Below are 15286 nucleotides of genomic sequence, written 5' to 3' on the forward strand. Positions count from 1 at the left end.
GCCCCCAAGGCCAATTTTGACTCGGTCTACGCTGACGTGGCACCCTAAGTGAGGTGCAACGTGTTTTTTTTTTTGCCTTGGGGGCCAAAACTGCTACAGTTGCAAAACTTATGGGGCGATTTTGTAGTTTTTTTCTTAGGGGACCAAAATCGCAACTTCGTGAAAGTTAGGGGGCGAAAATTGCTATTAAGCCTAAAATATATGATATATCTTTTGTGTTTGGCTTCTGGTTTTCCCTGCTGGTATGTGGCAGGTGGTAGTCTCAAGGTTTTTTCCCTGTTTTTCTGAGGTTGTGGCAGCAATTTCGTTTCTGCTTGGTTGGGGTCGCTTGGGTGTGTTGGTGGGGGGTCTGTTTGGTGATGTTTAAACTTTTTGTGCATCTTCTTTTCGGATAAGTTAGGTGTTTGTTTTGCTATCTTTTTGGTTTTTTTTTTTTTGCGCAACTACTTATATGCAATATGCCTTTAATTTGTTGTACCGGTTTTGCTACTTTGTTCGTCTTGACAAGAGTTTAGAGCGCGTAATATTACCAGCCAGTTTAAAAAAAAATGAGATACCTTTTGGTTATTAGTTGTATTTTGCAGATTACGTAATTGCATGAAACTATGCATTTGAGCTTTTAGTCCATTATGAAGGCTGTTGATGGAGATAATAAATGAGAACTATCATTAGTTAGCTAGATTGTTTGAGTTGGCACCAAAGACACATATTTTCTCCCTAAACACGAATTACATGGTCGCTTGCTTTTCCTTAAGTGTTTGTGTCTGAAAAAATTGAACATAAATTTAATGTTAGATTTGTAATAGCTCATATTGACTGCTCCACTTTTTTTGTGTGCATTAATCCTCCAATTTTTAGTGGGAAGAGAGTTTTGAAAATTTGGAGTTCGAGCGTAGGGTAAGTATAATGGTAATATTTTTTTTGGTGGCCGAGGTTTGAATCCCGGACCTTGGTAAATATGTTTGTGATAACTAACGTTGTTTGCAACTCATTCCTAAAAAATAGTTTATCCTACTATGTTTAATGGTAATACAAATTTCGCCTAAAACTTAATTTTTAGTGTCTATTACGGTTGATAAGACCTGTGCGACGCACGGGTCGACGATCTAGTTACTTCTAAAATTACAATTTAATCAAAAACCCAATTTTTGTCCCCGCGTACGCTTTCATCACATATCAAACTTCATATATCATCTTTGGTACCTACAACATTATATTAATGTAAGGGTCAATTTCCTTATCCAAATTGGTTCATACTCAAAGCACCAGAAACAATGTTATAAAATAGATAATATCAAAACTTATCAATCAAAAAGAAATAAGAAAAATACATTTAAGTCTTTAAGGTAAAGTTCATACACATTTCTTTTATATATATAACAGTTTAATCACTTATCAACACACAGATGTATAATAGACCCAACGCAATGCAATGATGTGCAAAATGCATGCTCTTATAACTATATGATCCGGATATAATTCCCGCCACTAAGGCATCCACACAGAATATAATTGCAATTCCCGCCACACAGGCATCCACACAGAATATAATTGCAATTCCCGCCACACAGGCACCACACAGATGCATATGACATGCATGATAATGATAATGAAAACTCAATCCCGCCACTTAGGCACCACTAAGAAATGCAAACTAAATCCCGCCACATAGGCACCACTAAGAAATATGATATTAACCCGCCACTAAGGCAATTACAAGTATTAGTGCATCATCAAGTACACAAACCAAAAGTCAATCATTTCACAAACTCACATTTTCATCTTTTTCTTCTTTAATTCATAAAAAAAAATGTATCACTTCTTTTTCAACACCACAAAACATATACAACATAATAATATTAAACATATCCATTCACACCACATTATCATACACAACTTTCATATAAAACACAATTAAGAATAAGCACTCATAATTAAAAATAATCACATTTAGTAAAGATTAATTTTTACCGTAAATTACATTTTAATTATTTTTCTTTTTAAAAGACAAGAATTGCTACCACTATTCAATAACACAGCCCTAGCACTTAGTATGGACGTATGGGGAAAAAGCCCTTACCTTATCGCTTTATTCCTTACTGAGGCTTCTAGTTGCACACATCCTAACGAGGCTTCTAGTTCAACGAAAGAGCTTGCAAGAGAGTAAAGACTCGAAACTTCAAAAAGGAGACCTAGTATTAGGGTCTAGTATTAGGATCAAAGTGGAGACAAGAGGAACAAGAGGGAAAAAAAAATAATGAGAAGGTCTTACCTTGGATTTACACGCAAATTGAAGGAGAATAAAACTTGTGAATTTATTTTCAATGAGCAAGTGAGTCATTGAGGGAATATTAAGGGAGACTGAAGTTAGAGAGATAGATGTTATATACATATATAAGTGAGGGGCAGCGCCCACATGAAGTGAAGAAATGCGAGTATATCTCAAACAAGTGTTTTCTCCAAAAGGGTATAAAATTAAAATGAAAGAATTTGAGGGAGAGAATATGGCGTATTATACTGTTATATATGTGTTTAGAGACATAGGATGGAAAGTTGGGAGATAGTGGTGTGTGAACTGTTTTTACGTGTGAATGCATCAGGGGAAGTTGTGAAGGATTGATCGGCATCAATTGAATTTGGAACTAGTGAAAAGGTCATTACGAGGGAGAGAAAAGGTCACTATGCTGCTAGCTAATATTGAAATTAATATGGACATGGTTATAAGAATAGAAGAATGGAGTTAAACGAAGTGTGAATTTTCGATATAAATTAGAACCCAACATATATATATTATATAATAATATAAGCTTCGATAAGAGAGGGAGAAAAATCAGTAGGAGTATGTGTTGATCATGTGCAGATAAAAGTGCAAGACATGTGCCAAATAACCGTTATTGTTGAGGAGAAAATTAAGGAAGGACATGACAAACATATGTGCGTGGTGGTTATTGCTACTATCAAGCAAGACATGGCTAATAGGCTAATTAACAAGAGTAAGCATGACTAATGAGGGAGACGTGTCGTTGACTCAGCAAACAAAAGGGAAGCATATGGTCAAATTAGTTGAATGAATTGAGTAAAGATAGGAAACAATTTAGCACAACAATAACCCACGTGATAATAGAATGAGATCAAGTCCAAACATATAGAGCATTGCTACTAGTGCATATAGATAATCTGGCAACCACAATCTCTAATAGCTACTGAACTCACGGCAAGTAGACAATACACTATTAATAATTGTTTAAAATAAATTAGACTAGGGTTTCTACTTAATTAATCAAAGGCTCATAGGTTGTATTGTACAAGTAAAATAAATAGGCTTTAGGTTATAAGACTTTTTCTTAAGTTCTTTACACATATAATAAGTTGTAGAATAAATTATAAATCAAGAAAAATATTACGACTGACATATATATAATGTATAAAAATATCGGGATGTTACACTACCGATATGATGACGTCTTTAATGAGTGATTTGTAAGCACCTTTATAAGCGCAATCCGAGCCTTGACGTTTGCCTCGACCCTGGTGAGCCCCCAGAGCCCAATGTCACGAGTTCAACTCACGCTACCGATATGATGACCTCTTTAATGAGTGATTTGTAAGTACCATTATAAGCTCAATTTGAGCCTTGACGTCTACCTTGACCCTGGTGAGCCCCCAGAGCCCAACTCACCTAAACTTTTTTAATAAAAAAAAAGATTGATTATCTTTTTGCGTAGTTATAAATAAATTGTTTTTACATACAACATAGTAATGACACGTAAGGTCGGTATTTAAAAAAAAACTAATTACAAATATTATTCATTCAAACACTATATTTAAGTTATTTGACATGTAAGTTAACTTAAGTTCAAAGTGAATTTAATATAAACTAGATTTTTGACCCGTGCTCCGCTCGGTTTTACTGGAAAGAAATTGACATACGAATAATAAAATGCAATATATAATTGGTAACGGTGAAAAAAATAACACGTGATAATCTATAGTAGACAAAATAAAACACTTCATAAAATGTATGAAATCTAAAAATATTATAAAAGAAAATTTGGTAATCCTATCAATAATTCAGTAAAAGAAATATGAAATATTTAGTACATTGGCATGTAGTTTCATCACACATTGCAAAATACTTCCTCATATACGACATTAGACGTTACATTGGTATGTTCACCATCTTCATCAGTGATCAATATCTTTAGTCCTTCTTTGGATGTAACTCTTGAAACAGCAACATACAACAGCTGTCCGTGAGAAAATACAGGTTAAGTTGCTGCAGACTTAACAAAATTAATAAATAAGGATTTGTTAGGTTAAATAATTGCAAACTTAAAAGTGTAGAAAATATTTGCTTTAAAAAAAAAGGCAAGAGGATAGGAATGAAATTGGTGTGCAATACATTTTTTTAGATGAAATTTGTTAGGTTAAATAATTGCAAACCTAATAAAGCAAATGAGCGGGAAAAAATTGGGTTAAGTTGCTGCAGACGTAACAAAATTAATAAATAAGGATTACATCGTTAGTTGTAGTATGGTATAGTTTTAAATAAAAAATATTTATCTATACTATATATAAAGAAAATAACCCCTTTCAGCTCTTTTGAGTTGACTTTTTCACTTTTAAAAAATGCCCTCAGTTTTCAATACAAATAACACATGTAACAAATAGATAAGAATAAATTTGAATATTAAAATAAACGTGTAACAAACACAGATATCTAGTTTTTTCCTTTATCATTTAAAAAGTGTAACAAACTATATATACTTACTTTTTCATTATCCAAATTATACCCTTAAAAAGTGTAACAAACTATATATACTTACTTTTTCATTACCCAAATTATACCCTTAAACAACAACTTTTTCTATAATAAAAATTATTGTTGTTGGTGTCATTAAGAAAACAAGAATTTATATTATATTTTTTTTATACGTTTGTTTCATTGAAATAAATAATCATGGTTAGTTTGATTTGTCATAATTTGAAAGCAAAAAACATTTATATTTTTAATTTTAATCAAAATTAAAATTTCATAAAAAAACACCGTTCATAATTTTCAAACATTGACACAATAAAAAGAGCGGAAAGAGAGACACGTGAGTGCCTGTCTTTTTGCTGGTAATATATAGATGTATTATTGTATGCCAATGAAAGTTAGTTCAGTTGTTAAGAAGTTAATCCACCCGCAAGGTCGTAGGTTCAACTCTTGTTGTCAATGTCAGGACCTCTTCGATGAATGATCTATACATACCTCCGTAAGTGCTCTATATGAGCAAAGCTTATCATGTAATTATTGCAAGAATATTTTTTTTTCTTCATGATAACATACATTGATCGGTCAACTACTTCAAAATAACATCAGTGCATAACTAGTGTCTCATCCCAAATTAGTTGTAATATCCCGTCTGTCAGTATCGGTATATTACCCGTTGACCGTGTCAGATGAATTTAATTCATGAAAAGTAAGTTAATGGAGATATTTTATGAGATGTCAGCTTTTTACGGGTAAAGTATCAGAGTCGTTTTTAAACACGCTTGAGGCAAGGGTATTATGGTAATTTCACGAAGAAAGGATATTTAATTGGATTTACCCAAAAATATCTCACTTTCCTCTTTCCTTTCTCTCTCTAGTTGGCAAACAATTGCTCTTCCTTCTCTCTACTCTTCTCCATCGCCCTCTTTTCTCCCTCACTCCATCAATTCTTCTCAAGTTTCTTTCTACCAAGAATCATGTTTTATGAGGTTCTTTCAAGATCTTTATCATTAGAAGCTTGAGATTTGTTTGTTCTCTCTCTAATGGATTCAAAAGTTAGGGTTTGGATTTGAATAAGAAGCTAAGATCTTTGATGGTTGATTGGAGCTTATGTTGGGTCTATTTCATGGAATTGGAAAGCAAACAAGAAACAATTATGGAATGAGTGGAAGCTTTGGAGTCACCTTGGAGGCAAGGGTTAGGGTTTGTTTGATGGTGAAGATGGATTTTAAATTGGCACAAGGTATGGTCTCCACAAGATCAAGGTAATAATATTAAGTTGAATGGATTAATATCTCTATTCTTCCTCACCAAGAATTCCTTTTGATTTTAAGTTTTGAATATGTGTTTTGAGGGTAATGTTGGAGTATGGTTTTGAGCTTGAGATGGTGTCTTGGTTTGCAAGATAAGGACAACAAGTTTGAAAGGCATGAGCTAAGGTTGCAAGGAAATCAAGTTAGGGTTTTTGATTCTTGAGCTTATAAGCTTGGAGATGTTTCAAGAAATATACTAGGTGAGTTCCATAGATAGACTTCCCACCCTTTGGGATTATGATTATGCCATGTATGTTTGATATGAATAACAAGAAAATTCTAGGGTTTATGTATTAGTTTAGTTGCCCTTTTCATGCCATGCTTACTAAGTGTGTTAATACTTGCCACATGAATGTTTTACAAGTTTCTTGTGATCAAATATGTACCAATATGTTTAGGGACACTTGGTTTGAGGTTTTTGGGTCAAAAATGCCATTTTTAGGGGTGCTGGACTGTCCTAACTCGCCACGGCGAGTAAATAGCTCGCTAGGCGAGCTAGAAGGCCGAACAGGGGGTTCTGCTCGCCTTCTACTCGCCATGGCGAGCAGTAGCTCGCCTCCCCAGTAACATCACTCGCCTAGGCGAGTAAGTAGTGCCATCTGGTGCTGCATGCTCGTTTTAGGCAGATTCGGTGATTTTCGTTCCGGATCTTTTGTGCAGTCTTTTATAAATGTAAACCCCTCAAACCAAGGACCTAAATGATGGTTAGGAAAGCATGATTCTTATGATGTGAAGCAAGTATTAAGTATGTTAGTAAGGCATGGCATACTAGAGAAATCATGTTATGAATTGGGTAGCAAGTTATCCTTAAGCAAAGGAAAACTAGAGCCTCGACATAGTCGTCGAGAACTAGCTAGTTAGTATGAATTCTTAGAATGACTTAACTAGTATGTAAGTTGTGGATTGATAAGTTATTTCTCTCCACTATGTTATGAGCAAGTAAGAGTTTACCACAAATCGGTTCGATTAAGGTTCCGAGGTAAACGATCAAGTATGTACATGTTTAATTTATGTATACGACAAGACCATGACTAATAAGTAGGTGGCATGTCTCTTGCTATCCACATCAGGGGGATACAAGAGGTTCTCGATCTAAGGGGAACGATTCAAGCCGTAAGGGACCCGCATGTCACTGAAATAAGCAAGACGTAGGTGCTCGTGTCTCTTGTTATCCATGCTAGGGGGATACGGGAGGTTCTCGTCCTAAGGGGAACGGTTTAAGCCGCAAGGGACCCACACGACACCGAGGGAGTCCGATGTACGTACATCGGTCATGTATGAGATTGATCTCGGGGTTACTCCACCCGGGACTATCCGTAAAATGAATCCAGATTATAATTGTTTGTTCAACGCTAACATAATTGAATGAACTTAGATACGTTTATGTATGATTATGTTCACGAATGAAAGCACATATGATTAAGTTAAGTATAAGAGCATGTGATGCTATATGACAAGTTCAAGTTATGTATAAGAACAAGTAAAGAACATGATACCGATGACGATCTTAGATTTCCCCTAATCGTCCGGTTTAGAGTCGTGCCATGATTATGATATGTTAGGCCTTGATACGTGGATCGTATTCTTGGCAATGCGGTTTTAGACTCCCCCTCGACCGCCATGACACGTATAGGAAGTCCTATAACAAGTTAAGATAAAACTATGACGGCTCTAGTATGCACCACCGTCTAAGTATGCAAGTCCCCACACACGTGTAATCAACCGTTAGGTTGTAATGTAGACACGTGGTGACCGTAGGTTTCCCCTTGAGGTTGCCTATAGCCTAGGATTTAGGGGAACTCACTGAGACATTATGTCTCATCCCAATCCTTATTTGTTTCAGATAAGCAGGATGTTATGCATGTTCAGAGCCGGATGGATATTACGTCAAGGGTTCGTTCGTAAAGCTGCGGGACGATATGGACATCAAGGATGTATTTTTATGTATGGATGAGTTGTATTGTATTATGATTTATACGAACGTGACTTGATGTAATTATTATTCATTCGTAAAATTTTATGTTGTATATTTTAATGTATCCAGTACTAATATTAACGCACGTGCCAGACTTTCTAGATACGTCTGGTATGGGTGTTACATTAGTAATTTCTATCTGCGAAGTACTTGTTCCCTAGGCCTATCCTTTTTCATGGTTAATGGTTATATTTCGCCGATCTCAACAGGGATTGTAAGGATAGAAAGCATCTTTAACCCCTGATTATGTGTTAGTTCAGGTCATTACCATTTCGTTGGAAGAGACCAACTCGACATATGATTTTTGCAACAAAAAAAATCACCTTGTGACTGTGTCGGTTTAAATTTTAATTTAATTGATGAGAATGCTAACCAATGCCCCAAGGACATTGATTAAACATCCAAAATAAATAAGTTTTTATGGAAAAGTTGTGTAATATTTACTTGATCAAAAGTAATATCTTATATTTTTAAGACAAAATTTTTATTTCTAGATTCCTTAACCATTGTCCTGAGGGCACTAGTTAGCAAGATCCTATAATTAAATATAGGTGGCTGCAAACTTTACAATATATTTACAACATAATACTTGTCAAAAAAAATATTTACAACATAATATCATAGTAAAAAAATGAACTTTGAGGTATCAAGATTTGAGAGGAGTACGTTTCAATGTCCCATACCAACAACACTAGTTCAAACAAGTGGGTTATTAGGGGACAATTATTCTCTTGTTTTGTTATCATCCATACTTCAATTTTTTGAATCATTGTGATACTTTCGATGTTTGAATACAAATTTCCACATTTTCTCTTTTCGTTATTTGTTTTTCGTTAAAGATATTTTTGATCTCTATCAATTTTTTAAACTTTAAGTTTTAGTCTCTATAAAAAATTTCATCAACTTTTGGTACCTAAAATTTTTTCTACCAGCACTTTTGGTCCATGATTTTAAATCACATTGTGTGTATATTTCACATTTTTAAATGAATTTTTATAGACATGTTTATGATATCATACCAATCCCTTCTACAAAAAATTTGAATTTTTTAACAATATAAGAATTAAATATGATTTTTTAAGCGCTAAAAACTAAAAAAATCATATCTAACTTATCACTTGTTGAAAAAAATTAAATTTTTGCAAGAGATGTTTCTATAACGCACTAAACATGACCATAAAAAACAATACAAAATTTTGATTGATACACTAATTTTACTTGAATGTAAGGACCAAAAGTTGTGACAATTTTTTTTTGACGGACCAAAAATTAATGAATTTTTTATTTTGAGGGAATTAATGAAATTTTTTATAGACTAAAACTTTTTTTTTGAAGGGTTATAGACTAAAACTTAAAATCTAAAATTTTTACAGGGACAAAAAAACATATTTAAATTAAATTAAATAATCACTCCTTCCATAAAAAGAAACAAAAAACAAAATTAAAGTTTCAATTTTCAAAACTATAAACCGCAAAAACAAGGAAATAAAAAAGAAAGTCGTCAAATGCGTTTCATGTCCAGCTCATCGATCCGCGTCATAGTTTAGTCAAAACCCGATCGTGACCGTCCATCGTCATATCTAATTAACGGATTAAAAGAATTCCACATCATCGATCCGCAACAATCCTCACTAACCAATAGAAACACAAGACCTTTCTCGTATATAAATCACGCAACAATCTCAAATCATTCATCAAATTCTCAATCCAAAACACTTCTTCTTCTTCGCATTCAAATTTTATTTTTCTCTCAAAATCTCAGTTCAAAATGGACGCAAGCACCAAGACAACAAAGAAGGGAGCCGGTGGAAGAAAGGGAGGAGGTCCAAGGAAGAAGTCGGTGACAAGATCCATCAGAGCCGGTCTCCAATTCCCAGTCGGAAGAATCGGTCGATACCTGAAGAAAGGTCGATATGCTCAGCGTGTCGGCACCGGTGCTCCGGTTTACCTAGCAGCAGTTCTTGAATATCTTGCTGCTGAGGTTCTTGAATTGGCAGGAAACGCTGCTCGTGATAACAAGAAGAATAGGATCATTCCAAGGCATTTGTTGCTGGCTGTTAGGAATGATGAAGAGCTTGGGAAGTTGCTTGCTGGTGTTACCATAGCTCATGGTGGTGTTCTTCCGAACATTAACCCAATTCTGTTGCCTAAGAAGACTGAAAGGGCTAACACTGGTAGCAAGGAACCAAAGAAGGCTGGAAAGTCTCCAAAGAAGGCTTAGATCTGATTTTAGGAAGAATTAAATATTTTAATTAGTTTTTTTTTTTTTTTATTGCTTTTGAAGATGTAATGAAGTAATTGGATCTTGCTGATCCTTTTTTGTTTATGAAAATGGTGATTTAATGATATTGGTCTTCAAATATATTTCTTTTTTATAATTCCGCTGAGTTTATTTTTTGATGAGATGAAATTGAATTCTTGTTTAAAGTAGTGATTGAACGATGAAAAGAAAGAAGTCCATGTTAGGTGTTTCACAAAGTTTTTAGCAGGTTTAATTTTAATAACAAAGTCCTGCAAATTTTTTAGTTTTGTTTGTCAATTAAACTCCATTGAACTTTGCATACTCTATTTAATTGATTATTCTTAAACTGAAAATGGCTAACCTATGTCATTTTACAATGACACTCACTAGCGTATATATGACCACATGATACAAGAGAAGGACTAACTATTTGATTAAAAACTCAACAAATTGTAACAAAATCTTACTGAACTCAATTAATTGAAACTAATTTGGGGTGACTCTTGTATCACTACATTCATTCTCCCTCAAGTTTTTTTAGTATGAATGTCAATCATTCATACCTTGTTGTGCAGGGATATAAAAGGATCAAGATGAAGGGGCTTGATAAGAATGTCATCCACTAGAATCATGTCATGTACGACATACCAATCAATTTCTATATGCTTTGTATGCTCGGAAAACTGGTTGCTGCAATGTGGAGTGCCAATTTGTTATCATATTATATACAAACACAGGTGATGGATGACGAATCTGCAATAACCATGTACTCATCCTCGAAGAAGATCGTGACACAATGGATTATTTATTATTGGCTTAATAGCACTTTTGGCCCCCTATGTTTGCAAAAATTGCGATTAAGGCCCCCTATCTTTGAAAACTACAAAACCGCCCCTTATGTTTCGTTTTCGTTGCACTTTTGGCCCCCATGGTCAATTTTGACCTGGTCCACGCTGACATGGCACCCACATCACTTATGTGAGGGGCCAAAATCGCAACTTTTGCAAACATAGGGGGCCAAAAGTGCTATTAAGCCTATTTTTTTATTTTTTTAATTCATTTTCTTTTTTTCCTTTTTTTTTTGTTTTGAAAAAATTTTAAAAAAGAGGGAAAATTAATAAAAATCGAAAATAATGAAAAAAATACTGAAAAAATTTAAAAAAATTGGAAAAATTAATAAGAATGAAAACAAAAATCTGGAAATAATTAAATCATTTTTCGGTTTTTTTTCCATTTTTTTTTGAAAAAATTAAAAAAAAGGGTTAATATGTCTTTACCCCCTGTAATTTAGGCGAGTTCCGGTTTTCCCCTGTAAAAAAGATTCTTTCAATTCCAACCCAGAAATATGAAGATTCTTTCGAAAACCCCCCCTGATCCCATCTATATCAGATTATTTTTTAATATACATACCACATCATTAAATCATTTAAATAATAAAAAACATTAAAAACTGAAAATCTTTTAAAAATAACAAAAAATCAGATTGTTTTTTTTTTAAAAATAAAAGATTGATTTTTTAAAATTTTAAAAATAACAAAAAAACAGATTATTTTTTCGGAAAATATAAGAAAAAAGCAGAAACGACATTTAGATTTTTTTTCGAAATTTAAAAAATTAGAAAAAAGTTCGGATTTTTTTCGAAATTTAGAAGATATTTCAAAATACTGGAATTTAATTTTAGAAGATATTTAAAAATACTGGAATTTAAATTTAGTTTAATTAAAAATACTGGAATTTAAATTTAGTTTAATTAAAAATACTGGAATTTAAATTTAGTTTAATTAAAAATACTAGAATATAAATTTAGTTTAATTAAATTTAGAAGATATTTAAAAATACTGGAATTTAATTTTAAATTCAGTATTTTTAAACTAAATCCAGTATTTTTAAATATCTTCTAAAATTAAATTCCAGTATTTTTAATTTAGTTTAATTTTAAATTCAGTATTTTTAAACTAAATCCAGTATTTTAAATTTAGTTTAATTAAAAATACTGGAATTTAATCTTTTATTTTTTAAAAAAATAATCTGATTTTTTGTTATTTTTAAAAGATTTTCAGTTTTTAATGTTTTTTATTATTAAAATGATTTAATGATGTGGTATGTATATTAAAAAATAATCTGATTTAGATGGGATCAGGGGGGTTTTCGAAAGAATCTTCATATTTCTGGGTTGGAATTGAAAGAAGCTTTTTTACAGGGGGAAAACCGGAACTCGCCTAAATTACAGGGGGTAAAGACATATTAACCCTTTTTTTTTTAATTTTTTCAAAAAAAAAAATGGAAAAAAAACCGAAAAATGATTTAATTTTTTTCCAGATTTTTGTTTTCATTCTTATTAATTTTTCCAATTTTTTTAAATTTTTTCAGTATTTTTTTCATTATTTTCGATTTTTATTAATTTTCCCTCTTTTTTTAAATTTTTTCAAAACAAAAAAAAAAGAAAATGAATTAAAAAAATAAAAAATAGGCTTAATAGCACTTTTGGCCCCCTATGTTTGCAAAACTTGCGATTTTGGCCCCTCACATAAGTGATGTGGATGCCATGTCAGCGTGGACCAGGTCAAAATTGACCATGGGGGCCAAAAGTGCAAAGAAAACGAAACATAAGGGGCGGTTTTGTAGTTTTCAAAGATAGGGGGCCTTAATCGCAATTTTTGCAAACATAGGGGGCCAAAAGTGCTATTAAGCCTTTATTATTCCAAGAGAACAATAAAGAACCAAAGAAAATACAAAAACTAGTAGTGGACCTTCTAGAACCAGCCTACAAGGATATGCTGCTCAATTCGAGTCACTAATTCCTTAAAAAATGAGATGAGAATTTGAGCTGAAAAACAAACCTTATTCGGGGTAAAGAATATAGTTGAAAATTAAACTAAATTTTTCTATATTATGTACATAATGAACATACTCTATCAGCGTGACATTACTTGACATGATTGTTGTGTGATGGGTAATATATAGTTGAACAGTTGTTTAAATAAAATGAAAAAAAAAAAATCTAGCATTAATTATTTAATTACATTCTTCTATCAAATGAGAGAATCTTCCCTCTCAATTAAAGGAATGAGGTGGAGTCCCCTCTATGGGGCTAAATTACTCCCGGCATCGATGATTTCCTTTTACTCACGTATGAATGATGACTTAATGCTGTGGTATCTTTAGAAATAGTAATGGTGAAATCATGTTTGAGTTTGGTGACATAATACGTCCATGCAATGTCTTATAAGTTGAGGTTTGAAGCATCTTTCATGGTTTACAATTAGCTTGGAGGAGCAACTTTAACAATACTACCGCTGTTTAGACTCGCTCTTTGTCATGGAATGGGTGTTGTTAATCTCATGTTGCATATGCTTTATTCATATTTTCATTTTATGGTTTATGCCCGAAAGAACAAAACTAAAGATAAACTAATAGCCTGTTTGGTAGCACGGTAGAATTGAGAAAAGCACGACAGAAAATCACGGCAACTCTAAAGCTACAAAATCCAGCTTCACAATTTTGAGGATTGGAGTGCATTGGGAAGTGGTATTTTGACGTGATGTGGTTTCAAAATCATATCCAAACACACACTAAAGGAGGGGTAGAAATCCACATTACATTAGGCAACCACGAATAATAAAACTTAGCCGCACACGACTCATAAAAGGCAGTCTATAAGACCAAAGAATAACCATGATTCGCTAAAGCATATGGACATTGACTAGCTTTCCTGGTAAGAGTGGTGCACCACCAATCGATTTCTATTAACCGACAAATCTTCTTGACTAACGATCCACCACTAGGACTTCCAATTGCATTGAAAGTAATAACATTGGCAACCACAACAAAATCCACATGCATCTCTACTACTTTATAATTCAACCTCATGGCATAACTCAATCCTTCAAACACTCCCCACAATTCCGCCAAATAAGCACTAGCACACCAGTATATTTAACAAAACCACCTAACTATTCTCCATCACCGCCTCTAATAACTCCACCACATCCTATTCTTTCTTTTTCTTTACATAGACGATTCATGTACACCTTAACCCAACCCATCGCCGGAGGTTTCCACCCAATAAGCATCTTACGATTCCCACCTTTATATCTATTGCCTTAATGGTCTAGAGGTTTCTAATTTTACGTGCTTGGGGGTCTAGCCCTTTTTAATAATAAAAAAAAGAAACTTCAAGGAATGAATAGATCGCCTATATTGTTGAACAATAGACATATTGTCTTTGTGAGCATGACTCAATTGAAAGACACATTATGATAAGTAGGGCCAAACGCTCGAACCATGAATTATCCATTTATTCATATTAACGGATGACTTTCTAATTCTAACTAGTATGCTACTTGACAAAAAAAAAGACATATAAAATAACATTGTGATAAACCAAGTGATTAGGTGTAACAAAAAAAAAAATCAAGTGATTAGACGCAAGTGGTTAACAAGATTCACTAAAGAATTGATTGGTCGGAAGAATCCGAGTTCAATTCCTAAATGGAACAATTATTAGCTAGACTAAACTTACCTTATGGTCAATCTTAGATTATTTTGGTCTCGTTCACCTAAGAATCAAAAGATTAACAAAAGACATTATTATAGTTTTAATTGTTTGAAATAAATAATTTGAGTTTCTAACTAGTATGCTACTTGACCAAAAAAAGAACAATAGACATATCAAATATACATTGTGAACCAAGTTATTAGACACAAGTGATCAATGAACTTCACTAAAAAATGGATTGATAGGAAGAATTTGAGTTCGATTCCTAAATAAAACAATTATTAGTCAAACTTAACTTGGTCGATCTCATATTATTTGGGCCTCATTCGCCTAATAATCGAATGATTAACAAAAATCATTACTATAATTTTAGTTATTGGAAATAAAGAATTTTTAATTTTCATCAAATAAGAATAAGTTCTTTATTAAATAAAACGAGTTTTTAATTACATTATAAAATTACTAGAAATATAAATAATCTCTCAAAATAAAAGTATAAAAA

The 15286-nt window shown here is 32.9% G+C and overlaps 1 protein-coding gene across 1 annotated transcript; it reads left to right on the top strand.

Annotated features, from left to right (window-relative positions):
- Window positions 1-9737: 9737 nt before the first annotated feature.
- Window positions 9738-10406, top strand: LOC146931126 (putative histone H2A.3). Its single transcript, XM_085702576.1, has one exon. It carries the CDS (start codon window positions 9813-9815, stop codon window positions 10263-10265), a length of 453 nt encoding a protein of 150 aa, XP_085558702.1. The 5' UTR covers window positions 9738-9812; the 3' UTR covers window positions 10266-10406.
- The last annotated feature ends 4880 nt before the right edge of the window (window positions 10407-15286 follow it).

This window comes from Medicago sativa, chromosome 4, assembly GCF_051527215.1.
Source record: "Medicago sativa cultivar Bolivia chromosome 4, Bolivia_mono, whole genome shotgun sequence".
Lineage (NCBI taxonomy): Eukaryota > Viridiplantae > Streptophyta > Magnoliopsida > Fabales > Fabaceae > Medicago > Medicago sativa.